Source organism: Mytilus edulis, chromosome 2 (assembly GCF_963676685.1).
Source record: "Mytilus edulis chromosome 2, xbMytEdul2.2, whole genome shotgun sequence".
Taxonomy (NCBI): domain Eukaryota; kingdom Metazoa; phylum Mollusca; class Bivalvia; order Mytilida; family Mytilidae; genus Mytilus; species Mytilus edulis.
The window spans coordinates 79,997,536-80,013,993 of record NC_092345.1 but is presented as its reverse complement, the minus strand read 5'-3'; the positions used below and the strand labels follow the sequence as shown (position 1 = coordinate 80,013,993).

Below are 16,458 nucleotides of genomic sequence, written 5' to 3'. Positions count from 1 at the left end.
TACAAAAATCTTCTCCTCTGAAACTACTGGGCCAAATGAAACCAAACTTGGACACAATCATCATTGGGGTATTTAGTTTAAAAAATAGTGTTCGTTGACGCAGCCAACCAACCAAGATGGCCGCCATGTCTAAATATAGAACATAGGGGTTTAATGTAGATTTTGGCTTATAACTCTGAAACCAAAGCATTTATGGGTCATTTTCAAAAAATGTGGATATTTCAGTTGTGAAATAACAATACAAAAAAATATTCAATTTTCAACTTTAATATATGAAATTGAATAGTTTAACAACAATACAACCTGAAATAAAAATATGCAATCTTAAATGCTACTACAAAAATATTTTTAAAAATAACATAGAAACAAGTATGGGACATATGTCAACTACATAACGGATTTAGTTTCGGTCCCTAATTTTTTTTTAATAATATTTACATTTTGCTTGATATATATTTCCATAAAAATCATCACACTTTTTTCAAAACAGTTAACATGGTTAAAATAACACTTTTTAGAAACATATTTTAAAGTGAATTTAATTCAGCATTGTCAACTACATAACGCTTTTTGTCAACTACATAACGTTATGTAGTTAACCGTTATGTAGTTGACCTATTTGTGGTTTTTGGATGTTTTTTTTTACCCTAATACTACCAGATAAATGGTTTTTATTGAATTAGAGTCAGTATTATAGACTTTGAATGATTTATGTAAAAAAAAATATTTATGCCAAAATTTATCAATGTTTTTGCCGTTACAAAGTTGACATAGAATAAAATTACGGAGTAATTTGTACTCACAAAAACTAATCTATAATGAAATGAATCAATGATGTCATCCTGTAACTTTAAGCACGTCATCAGAGGATGAAGAGTAAGTAGAGAGCACTTCCTTAGTTACAAGGGATATAATCAGTTGTTTATTGGCAACATTATTTCATTTGTGTTATGTAGTTGACATTTTTTGAAGTACGAAATGAAAAGTAAAAAAAAATGCTAATAAAATCTAATAATTCCCTGTATTTGTGTATACATACCTGCAGTGATACCTATATATTTATAATAACAAAAGAAAAATAATAATTTCCACTGGGTATTAAAACCAGCATTTAAAAAAGACTAGTCTTTCAATTTCGTACAAGCAATTTTGGGGTTTTTGGACCCTTTGAAACCCACTGGAAGCAATTTCTGTAGCTAAATTTCATATTGAATTTGCTGGAACTTGTTACACACACCAAAAACTAAATGGTGAATCTAAAAATTGGATAAAAATATTTATACTTTTTTAGAAATATTGATTGTACAAGAAAATCCACTTTTTTTGAAAAAGGCCCTTATAACAAATCTGACATGGGGGTAAAATTGTTTATCAAGTCATGATCTATCTGCCCTGAAATTTTCGGATGAATCAGACAACCGGTTGTTGGGTTGCTGCCCCTGAATTGCCAGTTTTAAAGGAAATTTTGCCGTTTTTGGTTATTATCTTGAATATTATTGTAGAAAAAGAGATAAACTGTAAACAGCAAGAGTGTACAGCAAAGTAAGATCTACAAATAAGTCAAACATGACCAAAATGGTCAGTTGACTTCTTAAGGAGTTATTGCCCTTTATAGTCATTTTTTACCAATTTTTCGTAAATTTTTTAAATCTTTTACAAAAATCTTCTCCTCTGTAACTACTGGGCCAAATTTAACCAAACTTATCTACAATTAATTTCAGGGCAGGTAGATCCTAACCTGATAAAACAATTCAACCCAGTGTCAGATTTGCTCTAAATGCTTTTGTTTTTGAGTTATAAGCCAAAAACTGCATTTTACCCCTATGATCTATTTTTAGCCGTCGTGGCCATCTTCGTTGGATGGCTGGGTCACCGGACACATTTTTCAAACTATATACCCAAAGATGATTGTGGCCAAATTTGGATAAATTTAGCCCAGTAGTTTCAGAGGAGAAGATTTTTGTAAAAGTTAACGACGACGGACGACACCGGACGCCGGACGCAAAGTGATGGGAAAAGCTCACCTGGCCCGAAGGTGCGCTAAAAAGGATCAGCGAGCTAAAAAGGATCAGCAATTCAAACAACACAAATAACAATCCAGTCTACAATGTTAGAGGGAATCGCATTAACTAAACATTGTCAATGAACCCTGCCCGGCAACATGTACACCATGCAATCATTCAAATGCTAAATATAGTTTAACAATTTCTTACACAATCTAAAAAAAAACCCAGACATAACCATGAAATTTTTATAGCAGTGACAAATAAAACCAAAATTGAACATGAGTTCAAGGTCAGATGAACCCAACCAGACTTGCATGCACACCTTACAATCATTCCATACTCAATATATAGTTGACATATTGCAAAATTTATCCAATTGACAGTAAAAAAAACATGAACTAAAAATTGGCCAATTAACAATGAAAATTAGGTTCAAGTCGCATTAAACCTGGTGATCCATGAATAAGGATGAGATCAGATGAACAGCGTCTGACGGACATGAAGATCTTGTTAAGAAAAAATAGACCAAAACAGTATAGTTATTCCCTTCTCACAATAAGTGGGTATTATACTTTACAAACAAAAGCATTTTACCAAGCAGTCTTCACTTAAACCCATGTACATGAGGTTGAGGATAATGGACATATGACAGACAGGAACTTTGTAACAAAAGGCACCTACATTAAAGATAAGTAGCATCCCAGTCCTCTTTCTTAAGTTCAAGAGAATAGAGTTTTATTCAAACTTTTAGGTCGTATCTATCACAGTCGCCACTACCAGCATCTGATAAGAATCCCTGTCTCGCATTCCTTTTTCGTCACAGGCAAGATATAAAAAAAGATTCTTAAGTTGATGACCATCATGTAATCTACATGTTTCTTTGAAGATAAGTCTGTCTTTTAAGACGGTTATATAATCTGATCTTTGTAAAATGATCTCTGAAATATATCAACAGAAAGAAAAAACTAAGATCAATCTGATCAACAGTCTTCATACTTAAACAAAATTGTCTTTCTATAAATGAATGTGTAGTTATACCTGTTCAGTTGTATGTTACAATACAGGTTTTAAGATATATTATGTACACATGAACTGGGAAGCTTTTCTGAGTTTTATATAGTGGTCATCTTGTTGGTACATGAACTGTGCAGGTATCATGTGTTTATATAGTGGCCATGCTGTTGGTATGTGAATTGGCTGGTTTTATGTGTTTATGTAGTGGTCATCCTGTTGGTGTGTGCACTTGGAAGGTTTTATGTGTTTTATATAGTGGTCATCCTGTTGGTATGTGCACTGGGCAGGTTTTATGTGTTTATAAAGTGGTCATCCTGTTGGTTTGTGCACTGGGCAGGTTTTATGTGTTTATAAAGTGGTCACCCTGTTGGTTTGTGCCAGGTTTTATGTGTTTTATATAGTGGTCATGCTGTTGGTATGTGCACTGGGCAGGTTTTATGTGTTTAGATAGTGGCCATGCTGTTGGTATGTGTCCTGAGCAGGTTTTATGTGTTTATATAGTGGTCATCGTGTTTGTATGTGAACTGGGCAGGTTTTATGTTTTATATAATGGCTATGCTGTTGGTGTGGTGTGTGCACTGAGCATGTTTTATGTGTTTTATATACCAGAAGTGGTCATCCTGTTGGTACATTTCTCGTGCTTCGTTTTTCCCGATTTTTATTTTTCGTGCTACGTTTTTGCGAGTTTTATTACACGTGTTTCCGTGTTCAGTACCCCCCTTTACCACCCTCATATAGTGGTCATCCTGTTGGTATGTGAACTTATCAGGTTTTATGTGTTTTGTTTAGTGGTCATCCTGTTTATATGTGAAATGGGAAGGTTCTTAATGTTTCATATAGTGGTCATCCTGTTGATATGTGAATTCAGAAAGTTTTAGTTGTTTCTTATAGTTGTCATCCTGTTGATATGTGAAATAGGAAGGTTCTTAGTGTTTTATATAGTGTTCATACTGTTGATATGTGAAACATTTTGACTTAAAGAGTTACTGAAAGATTTTTATGGCCCGCAACGAAGTTGTGGGTGCCATGTAGTTTTACCCTTGTCCGTAATTCTGTCATTCCGCAACAAACTAATATACAGTTTTTTTCTTAAAGCCTTCAGATATTGGGCTGATTTTTGGTATGTGAGTTAACCATGATGAGTTACAGATCAAGTTAAAGTTTCGTTCTGCCCCGCTAATTTTTGCCGAAATTATGGCCCTTGGACTTCGATAAATTGTTGGAAATCACAGTTATATTTTTTTTTCTAAACGCTTTCAGATATTGGGATGATTTTTGGCATGTGAGTTAACCAAGATGAGTTACAGATCAAGTTTAAGTTTTGTCCAGCACAGCTAATTTTTGCCGAAATTACGGGCTCTGGACTTTGATAAATCGCTGAAATCACAGTTATAAGGACTTTTTTCTAAATGTTTTCAGATATTGGGCTGATTTTTGGTATGTGAGCTAACCATGATGAGTTACAGATCAACTTTAAGTTTTGTTCCACTCCGCTAATTTTTGCCACAATTAAGGGTTTACAATTTTGAAAATTTTGCCAAAATTAAGGGTTTACAACTTTGAAAATTGTTGAAAATCACAGTTATATGAACTTTTTTTCTATATGCCTCCAGATTTTGAGCTATTTTTGATATGTGAGACAACCATCATATTTGTGTCCACATGTGTTATTGAAATTGCAGATTTTTCAACTTTTTGAGACGGGCCATTCATGTCTTTGACACATCTTTTTTTTTTATAAATTAGCCAATCATAAACAAAGATTGCCTCTGTGTTTGTTAGTAACAATAGAACATATAAGAGGACTTATGATGCAATTTTCTTGTTCAGTTTGGTTGAAATTGCCTGAAATTTTCAAAGATTAATTGATAGTTGTCTCATTGGCAATCCTATCACATCTCTTTCTTTTAATATGGTCAAGGAATCATAACTAACATACATCCATGACATGGTGTAATTAAACAAAACTTTTATAATATACAAACAATTTTATTGCATCCAATATCAATTGTCCAACAAGTCAACAGTTTGCCTTTGGCAAGCAAAACAACATACAACAATGTACAATAAAAATTGGCTTTAAGCACTCATAATCATGATTATGATAAATGTGATCATGATGGACGGTTGATCCTATATGAACTAGCATAAGGATCTATGATAAGCACTACTCTATGGATTTCAGAATAACTGTGTATGATTCATCTCAACATATACTTCAAAGCTTGTTAAACAAGCAAAAATAGATTTTTAGCTACTAATACTAAAATTAATTTCAAGAAAATATTTCAATTATTGAAAATTAATTTGCATGGATGACCTGCTAGGCAGAATCTGAGTAAATTCAATTTGACTAGTGGATAAACAGTTTCAAATATTTGTTAAGTTAAGCATTTTTCAAATACAAAAAACACTCTGCATGTATCAATTCCAATTTGAAAATATTTAAACAAGTAATCATTGCATCGATGAAAATGATCTTACCAGGAAGTAGATTAAAAAATGTCCTACTTTCTGTATAAATTTAACAGCATAAGTAGTGAACACTAAGTAAAAAATGAAAACAGACTTGATCATGTTTTGTAGTACAACATTTTAAACTGTTACAGTACTACATGTAGCTATAACAGTCCAAAAGCATATTTACATGATATATTAGGAATAGTTCCAGCTGATTTAATTTATCAGAAGGATAATCCAATCACTGGATAGACCTGTGATTATTGTCTCCCTTGAGACCAAAACATTGTTTAAATTAGTGAAATATGTAAATAAAAAAATTATTATCTTAATCATCTCATGAAAAAAGAGTTATATTTGTTCAAATATAATTGATTTAAAAAATAAGCTGTTAAAAGGCACTGTCTGAAAATTAGCCTACCAACCAATGAGTACCGGAAAAGAATTTGATAGTACTGGGTGCACTATTTACTATAACTTAATTTGAGTCTCTTCTTAAGGATTTTTTTTTTGTACAACCAAATTACAATAATCTAACATTTTATGTCAAAATAAAGAAACAATCTGTTTCAATGTTGTCTTGTCTAACAAGAATGAATAAATCTAAAACACACAACATCATAAAACCATTAAACATCCCAAACAGTTTCAATTCTTCCAGTCTTAACCGTCATATATATGCCATTAATATCCTTTTGGTCCTAATATGAAGTAATGATTAAGCCCTTAGATTAAAGTTACTTAAAATTAAAATCAGAACTACTTTTTGAAGTTCTTCCACTTAAAAAAATTACAAACATTGATCGGCCTTAAATACATTTACATTAAATGAAACACATACGGCCTAACCCAGTATTTAACAAATTGTTTCACCTCGTGCATAACATAAATAGTGCTATATTTTTCAAAGTTGAATGTTATGTCATTGCTATTGCAATATGAAATATAAAGTAGAGAGTAAAGAGGGCCTATATCAGTATCTGTAGTAATGTTTGGAACTTGCATGCACACTGTTCAGAATATCAAATCTTAAATAGGCTGTTATTGCCTAGTTCTTTGATAGTTTATACAAAGAAAAATTCTATTTTAGAGTAGGATTAGCACTTACTAGTAGTTTTGTTAAATCTAAAGGTTAGCATGAATCATTTCACTTTACTTTACATTTTTCGGAGAAAGTTTAATACTTAAGCTTTACAGAATATGAGAAAAATCTGAGTTCTCATTGGGTTCAAATCAACCAATGAGGCATAACCTTGTATCTCAGAAGAGTTTAGAAATTTTGAACATGTTCTCTAAATCATCAATTAATATGGTATTATATGAGGAAATATGTAAATTTTTATTTTAATTGTGACTTTTCAGATTGCAAACTAAAAATTACAACAAAGAAGGTAATTTTGTTTGTTTTTCTTTAGCCTGTTTTGCAGGGCTAACACAGGGTGAAAAATTGTACAGAAAATCCATGAAATTCAACCTAAAATAATAACACTAATTTTACATACAAATATTTTGATATACCTGAATTGAGCTATTTTACAAGTTTTTTCATCATGCCATTATAAAGTCACAACAATATACATGATTTGGATTTCAGAAACATTTCCTATATGCTCTGACCAAAATGATCATTTGTGAGAAAATGAAAACCGTAACATGACAAAACACTGTTACTGCCAATTACTTGCAGTATAGCAAATTGTGATTTTAAGGGCTAAATGCATTCATGGACCTATTCCTTGACCAATCAGAATTAAAATGAATTCTAGCAGCAATGATATGTTGGCTGACTGGACCAAAAAAAAAATTTTTCCATATAGAAATATCCATAAATTATTTCTGAAAAGTTTGTATCAATTTAAATTTTTTTTAATGGAGATGTTGAAAATAAAAGGTCACTAAATGGATGACATAACATTCTATATATACCTCAAAATAACCCTGTGGTTCATATGAGCTAATTACAAGTTATATAAATATATCTATAATCAATGAAATGAGCAAATGTTAGCTTTATCTATTCAATAGCACCAAAAAAATGTACAATACCAAACTATAGTCTTTAAAAGAGCTTGTATTTCTCACGAAAAATATATGGTTAATGTCAGGGTCATCAAAGGCTTTCACAAAATATTACATTCATTATCGGTAATAAAAACATGATCAAATTTCACTTCAACCATGTTGGCCCTTTAAATTTAAACAAATGCACAGAAACCCTTTTTAGAACCCTATTACAAATTTAAAGAAAAAAATTGCAAGTAACCTTTTCTTATGATATAATTGTGGATTTTTGTCCAGGAGTTTCATGATTTTTTAAGATTGTGTGCAAGGTTTGTTTTATGATTTTTTCTTTTCCTGTTTTTAATCTTCCTAAGAGGATAACTATTTAGGCAAGGTGATATTTTCTCCATTTTTTCTCTCTAAATCATTAACTAAGAAAAATAATCTCCTCCAAAAAATTTCCCACTTTACAGAACGTAAAATTAGTAAGTGTTTAGAAACCATTTGACTAATGAAATGCAATAAGATAATTTTTTAAAATATATATTGTATTGGAAAAAATGACAGTGGTTCCAATGACTATCTTAACCTGTTAAAATCATCTATACTGGTACTCAAAAAGAACTGTTAATGCTTATTATACAATTACATAACAAAAAGGAAATTCTGTTTTTGTCAAAAAATATACATAATATTATATAGTGCTTAATAAAACAGTATTAAAACAAAAGCTATAGCAAAAACTTTTTACTTTGGCTTCTTTTAGCTCAGATATGAATATAGTAACAGCAGTTACTACTAAAATGTGGTTTTAATCTTGTCTTTATTGTGTATGGTGAAATAGTAGTTAGGAAATATTTTTAAATTGAGTTATCTTCCTTGGTCCATAATAGTAGTATTCTTCCACCTTACATGTAAATTGTTATCTGAACAAAATATGACCTGGTCATAGGCGGATCCAGGGGGGGGGGGGGGGGTGGCCTGGGGGGCCCAGGCCCCCCCTTTCGTGGGAAAAATTTGGTTGATTATATAGGGAATCATTGAAGCATGACTGGAGCGGCCCCCCTCTTAGGTCAGTCAGCGGGCCCCCCCTTAGGAAAAGTTCTGGATCCGCCACTGCTGGTATAAATAACACAAACATACTTGACATGGATAGGATCGTATGCATGTTCACCTCACTGCACTAAGTATGTTCAGTCTACTCCCAAAAAATTATTTAAGGAGGGTGGCTGAAATTAAGCTTAACAGCAAGTGACCAGGATTCAATTGAAGTTTAATGCAACCTTTACCATAATATCCTTATTTAACTAAATACCAAGTAAGAACAACTGGGACAAACCAGACTCTTCAAAAATTAGTTTCTACTTTTCATTACAAGCAAGCAACAATAACCAGGGCACAAACCGGTTGGCAAGAAGTTAGTATAATGATCACTAGTCAGGTGAACAAATTTTACTGTTAACAAATTAATAAGTATGATAAAAATCCTACTTGGCATGTTGGTCTAGTATGACCTTAAAATGCTATTGATCTGAATATATATTTACAATATTCCACTCCAGACATTAACCATCAATTAAAACAAAGAAAAGATTTTTGAGTGAACTATTTGAAAACTAAAGTTTAAGCAATATTAATGCATAAAATAGATCTAATAAAAAAAGCCTTTGAGCACTAAATTTAATTGGGCAAACTGTATTTTGTTTTTTGCACTGCAAGTAACCTACATAGGTATGTAAGACACATATGTTTCACCTACATGTATATGTACATAGTACATAGAGAAATAATTGATTATTGATCTAGTTAAGGTTAATTTCCATATTTGATTAACTAAATGAACCTGACCATGCACATATGTTTCATATCTTCAAACATTCCACGAAGGGAAATATTTCAATTTGGAAACTGTAGGAGTTGGTCGGATAAAGTAATTAAGTATGCACCATCAATGAAAGCTCAAATTGTTATACAATTTTTCACCATTCATTCTGTAAGAAATTAATCACAATCTAAATCCTTATAAAGTGCTTATCATTGGTATAAATATATTAATTCTATGAAATAACACCTCAACACTGTCTTCCAACAGCCTTATTCAAAAAGGGGTGGAGAATTAAACCTTTTTCAGGGACAATTTTATTTTTCGAAAAATTTCTTTTAATCCTACAATTTGCCAGTTTCTAATAAAGTTTTAAGGATTAACACAAACTTACCTACATAAAAGCTTCATATCAAATAATAAAAAACTTGAAATTAAAAAAACTAAGCATAAAAGCATAAAACATACATGTAATTAGGAGCCACAGATAATAATTTAGTCCATGGCCTAAAATGTAGGCATAAAATTGAAGTTCTTTCACTTCAAATACATTTCCCAGAACTATCAAATAATCACAATTAGTATGAAGACATTAACAACTTTCAAACATAACAAATGGTACAGGCTAATCTAAACACTCATATATTTCGTTGTACAAAATATCACCTCGAGTACATACATCTAATGTAAGCCTATGTACAAATTATGCATTGATTCATTCAAATAGTAAACAGTACATGGTAAAAAAAATTCTTTATGAAACACAACAAACTTTCATATTTAAAAAGACAATATGTTGTCCTGAATCTAATGCATTCTGTTGTTACTATCCAGAAGTCTAAACAATATAAATTCATATTTTTCTAATGTTATTTTTTAGCATCTGACATTTTGGATAGAATATATAACATAACAGTTCTTTGAATTTTAAAACAAACATTGATTTATCTTCTAAATCAAACATGCACTGCATGTAAATTTCTGAAATTTTTGTCTGCAATTATTATCGAGATTGTTGACAATGCCTGAATTGGCAAAAACATGAGTTTTGATGATTATAATTTCAGTTCATTTTGCATATGAATAATGCTATCAAAATTTAAATGCATTTATAATTCTTATGTAACATATCCAGATGCAATTTTCACAATAATACCAACATCTCAAATTTCTCAAAATTTACAGTAGTTTTTGTTTATCAAAGTAAACATTAAGCACCAAAATCTTATCTAAAATCTATATAAATCTGATTTCCTATTGGCACTTTAAATTAACAATCAACTGACTGAGGTACAACATGGACAACAGCAGTCTTAATTGAAATGAGCAAATGAACTTAATTCCAAAGATTCACTAATTTACCTTCAACTGTTAACTCCCTTCCAATATTTGACTTTCCTCTCAGAAATAAAACTGACAGGAGACTGTAGCACTCATGTGGTATCTCAGTGGCAGATCCAGTGGGTTGGAACCCCCATTTTTTTTGGAGGATCAATGCATTTGAATGGAGACCTATGGTTTGACCATTCCCCTGTATCTATATTAACAATAGACAACAGATGTCAAGTGATGGCAATAGCTTAACATTGGCCCTATAGACAAAGCGAGTAAAAAAAATCTTAATATTCTTTAAAGTATTTTTTTATAATTTATCTTTGAAAAATTTCAGTATGTTCAAGCTTTTCAATGGAAATTCTTTTAGTAAAATGTACATCTTTTTACAAATCAATTTTAAAACTGACCATTTGACCATAAAGTATAGTGCTTCAAAATTCTTAGAATCAAATATTAGAAGCCTTATGTATTGGATGCATTGGCCATTTGAAATATATGTATAAAAATTGAGAAAAAAAGGTTGACAATATCTGATATTAAAATGTTTGCCATTTATAACAAATGACTTCATTAACATGTATGACACAATAATTATCAATATCAAAACATTTTCAATTCTTTGCTGGTTTTCTTCCAACTTGACTGCGAGTTACTCGGTCCCATACAAATGGCAATTGGTGCCTAGCTTCAGTCTTACCAGAACATTTACCTACTTTTGAATCATCCATACCATCCATATTTATACTAGATATATTAGATTCTTGGTCCGATTCTGATTTAGTATCTGGCTGTTCTGAATCACAGCTATTTGTTGACAATACACTAGGACTTCTTGTATTCCCAGGACTTATATCCTTTCTAAATACTTTTGGTTCAATAACATCATTATTCAAACTTGTTATAAATTTGCGTTTTGAACCAAACTTTTTATGAAGGTAAAGAGTATCACTATCACTACTATCATCTATTTTCTGTGTCGCTGAATCACAACTGTTCTGGCGTGAAATCTCCATTTTAATATCCAAATTAGAATCCGATTCATTTGACTGTTTATCAGATTGTGATTGTACATTTGGAGTAAGAGGTCCTGTCTGGCTATCGACAACAGATAATGTTTTCTTTATCATGTCTGAACTGCTGTCAGGACTAGCTGTAATGACCATTGAGTCGGCTGCACTTTTTGTAACACTTGTTGAAGATATTATCTCCTCTTGTTTACTTTCAAATTGACCTTTCTGAAAATCTCCAATAAGCCTTTTTTTCATAGAAACAGTAACTTCATTCATATCCTTGGTTTCTATATGACTTTTTATATGATTTTGATATGCAGCTTCATCTAAAAACTTATCGCTGCATGTTAAACAAGAATAAATTGTTAATTCAGGATGTATTGAATTCATGTGCTCCTTTAAAAAGTCGGAGGAGGCAAACGGTATATTACATTCTTTACACACATTTGAGATGTCCCCCCTAGAATCATTCTTACTTTTGATATCTTCTCCAGAATTCATATTCTGTTGTTCAGAAGTAAAACTAGGATCAAATGGATTGTTTATTTTTGGATGTCCATGTTGTCTACAGTGGCGCTTGTATGCACCAAAATCGTTCAATTGAAAAGTCTGCCCACATTCATGGCATTCAAGATATTTCCTGTTTCCTCTGTCAGACTCCATTTTCTGGATATCACATGCACCATCTGACGACATATATTCCATGTTTTCTTCTTTTACAATAGCTACAGTTTCACTTTGCTCTTCCTGATTGACTGGGACTCTCATGGTCTTAGTATGACTGAGAGCCCTGGGATTTTCAGCAACACTGATTTTGTTTTCATCAACAGAACTCGTAGACAAAGTATTTGGGTGCTGTGCAACCAATATGGCTTGTTGGTTTGGTGATGGTGAAAGCAAAGCAGTTTTTGCAGTTTTTGTTTCAGATATTGTTTGAACAATTGTATGCTCAGCTCGTGGTTCAAATCCATGTTGGTTTCTGAAATGTTTTCTAAATCCATATGGACTACCATAAGTTTGACCACATAAACGACAAATCAAATACAAGATATCTGTCGGGGAATGACTGCCAAGAATATTTTGTATTGGTTCATGCCTGGAAACATTTGGTCCTTTTTTCTGATCTTGGGGTAGATGAACTGACTGATTTATTGGACTTTGAACTTTAATGCAATTATCAGCTGATATCATTTCATCATTCAGACTTGATGTCTGAGGTGACATAGTTACTTGTACACGAGAATTTGGTCTATATGTATGACCATCATTTTGACCTTGTAAAGACTGTTGTACTGGCATCTGACTGTAACTACGGCTACCTGTACCACTTTCAGATGGTCTGAGCATGTTTCCTGTTCTGTTTTGAGCTTCATAATTAGGATATGCAACCTGAGTTTGTGAAGAGTATTGTGAACTAACAACTTGTTTATGTGGATGAGAACCAGAGTTCTCCTCAAATACACCCTTCTCAAACTGTCCTTTAACAAGATACTCAAAACCAGAATAACATTTACTTGCTGGTCGAGTTACTGGAACTTCTTTCGGTTTAGTTTTGACTTTACATGTTAAGTCTAAAGGCTGCATGTCTTGATCAACATTAGAATCCTCTCTATTTACTGAGAAGTCTAATGCATGCTCATGACGGGGCTGTCTATTTACTTTTTCTTCAGAACGACTTGGCATCCTTGGCGGTATTTCTACTGCTTCAGGCTGCCTATATTTAGGTTCTGGTCGAACTGCTGCATGTGGCGGAGTCTGAAATACAGCTCTATTAGGGTGAAATTCACGAACAGATGGAATTGGGGGAGATGATGGAAAAAGCTGTGGTGGTTTCTGGGATTGCTGTTTAAAGTAATGTTGGGGTGGCACTGGACCCAGAGCCATAGCAGATGAAACTGATGGATTTCTATTATGTCCTTCTACATTATACTGAGGAGATCGATGCATTGGACCTGCCATTCTAGGAGCTACCTGACTTATTTGAGCATTTCTCATTGGTGTGTCCACATAACCTGCACCATTATTTCTGTTATTCATTGGAGAATAACCCGGATGTGTTTGTCTAACATGATGCATGTTTGATGTTGGTGGGTAAATTTGATTAGGATCAGAATGTGTTGGATAATGTTGTGGTGATGGCATCATTACTCTTGGCATTTGCTGAGTACTCTCATTTGAATACGGAACGTGAGGTGATGGTGACATCTGTGGATGATTGGATGGATACGGCAGTTGTCGTGGTGAAGATTGTTGGTATGGTTGACCTGGAGACATTTGGTGCTTGGAATGAAGTTCATTTGAGTGAAAATTTTGTGAACTACTGACTACTGGTCGTGTCGAGAAATGTTGAGGATAGTTTCGATTCATATGTTGTTGAGCATTAGGTGAAATCTGCTGGTTGCCTGTCTGGTAATTTGTTCGACTATCAGGTGAATTGGTAAGATAGCCTGGAACAGCTTGTGGATAAGGCTGCTGAAATCCCCTATTATTTATTGGTTTCTGTGAAGTCTGTGGTCCATTGCTGTATCTTGAAGGTGGATATCCAGGAGAAACAGGATATCGTGCTGACTGGTAACCAGGGGATGGCACATTTTGTTTAGGTGATAAATTTGAAGGCATTACATGTTCTCTTGGTGAATGTCCATGCCATGAATTTGGACTATGATTGTAATATGGAGATACAGGCGACTGATCTAATGGTGATCTGGAATAACTTCCTCCTGGTGACATTGCACTTTTATATGATCCACGACTATTTCCATCAAATGTATCTATTCTAGGGGGCTGAAGATAACGACTTTGATCTCTGTTGACATCAGGATATATATCCGACACTTTTATCAATTTAGGAGGACCCAAATGTTCTAAATCATAAGCCTCTAAAGATTTATGACGTTTCATTTCTATACTTGCCTCTTGAGCACTAAAACTATGACTTCTGTCCCTGTAATGTCTTACAGGTTCACCTACTAAGCTTTGACTACGTTCCCTATGTATTGTCCGTAGATCATTTTCTTTATGTTGGAAACGTTCATCTGGTTGTTTAGATGGTGTTCGATCCTGTACTCTTATTTCTTCATTGTCCCTCTTTGAGGAATTTTGAAAACTCTTTTCTAGAACCTTTTCTATATGATCCTTTAAATAAACTACTTTACTTTTATTGATTGACATATCATCTGGTGGTTTTGACTCAGTTCTTGGTCTATCACTAGTGTCTTTGACCAATAGTTCATTTCGTATTTCATTTTTGATTGTATGAAGATGATTTCTATTAGGAATTCTATTGTCAGGTATCTGTCTAACATTTTCTGACACCTGTTTACACCCATTGGAATTTGGACCAGAATCAACTGATTTAGTTTTTTGTAATGAATTATCTAAAACTTTTTCAATTAGAGTTTGGAATGTTGTTGTCTCACGATTCCCTTCCTTTTGTTTTGATACTCCTTGTGTATTTATTTCCATTTTCAAATTGTTTTGATTTTCTACATTTTGCACCTGTTCAAGATTTCCAGTTTTAGAGTTTTGTGACTGTACTAAATTTGTATTATTATCCTGTACAATTTTGTTGACTTCTTCACTTCTACTTGATAGTGAATGACTTGTACTACTATCAAATGTATCTCTATTTTCTTGTTTAATTAACTGTAATGATGTTTGACTGGAATCCACTACTGATTTATTTTTCCCTTCTATATCAGATTCATAATTTTTGGATGACAAACAACTCGTAATTAAATTGTCAATTCTATCCTTTAAAAATACAGTCTCTAAACTTTTAGGTTTATCCTTTGCATTATGTTTTGCAGTAATTTCTTTCAGTTTTTCGTTTGTCATTTCGGTGCGAGTGGCAGATTTCTTACCAGTAGCAGATATACTTTCCTTCTCTTTAGTAACTTTGACCTGGTCCTTTTCCAAACATGCACTCACATCTGTCTCTTGCTCTTGTTTAAGATTTTGTAAATTTGGCGATTGAGCATTTTCAGTAGACTTTCTAAATTCTGATGAAACACTCATACCTAGGTTTTTATTTTCCCTGAAATCAGCATGTGATTTTTCGAATAGATCATCATTAGGCTCTAGATGAGATTTTTTATAAACGTCATCTGTGAGCTCAGTACCAGTTTTAGTATCAATTAGCTCAGTTTTATCCTTTTCCTTTTGTTCATTTGTTGTGCTTTGCTCAGAATTATTCACTTTCACTTTATTATCAAGTCCTACATCTGAATCTATAATAAACTTTTCATTACTTTTCTTCCCAGAATTCACTTTTGCCGAATCATTTTCTTCATCTGCTTCCTGTAGCATACGACTTATAATATTTTTGAATCCCTCATCCTGGTCATCAACTGACATCTGTTGTCCCATTAGGCTACAGAATGGTGTTGACCCAAACGTCTGAAACATATAAAAATAATCAATTTTCAAAATGTGTTGGCATTTTTGTCTTAAAAAAAGAAACATCTGATCATTAATAGGTAACATATTTAACTGATGTAGAAACAGATGGAAATAATACATTTTTATTAGATACAATTAGTCTCTTTTAGTGTTTTTATGTTGTATATTTTGCTTTAAATTGCTGATTTTTGAGTGGGACCCGATGGATTGACTACAGTATAGAAGTATGGTTATCTGGAATCTTCTTTACAGCAGGCAGTATATTTAAGTGGTGATGAGGTGTTTAGGTTGTGTCAGATATAGTCACACATAGTCAGAAAGTTAATGTTGAATCTGAGGCACAGTATTGGGGGAGTGCCACATTGTTTCGATTGATTGCTAAACTTGTTCTCTACCCCAATATGCAACT

At 32.8% G+C, this 16,458-nt stretch overlaps 1 protein-coding gene across 6 annotated transcripts in view; it reads right to left on the bottom strand.

Annotated features, from left to right (window-relative positions):
* Nucleotides 1-9,179: 9,179 nt before the first annotated feature.
* The window catches only part of LOC139513082 (uncharacterized), a 68,562-nt gene continuing 61,283 nt past the window's right edge, over nucleotides 9,180-16,458 (bottom strand). For all 6 annotated transcript variants that reach the window (XM_071301238.1, XM_071301239.1, XM_071301241.1 and 3 more), the window contains one exon: nucleotides 9,180-16,046. In XM_071301238.1, coding sequence (XP_071157339.1) covers nucleotides 11,250-16,016 — 4,767 coding nt within the window. In that variant the 5' untranslated portion in view covers nucleotides 16,017-16,046 and the 3' untranslated portion in view covers nucleotides 9,180-11,249. The remainder of the gene's footprint in view (nucleotides 16,047-16,458) is intronic.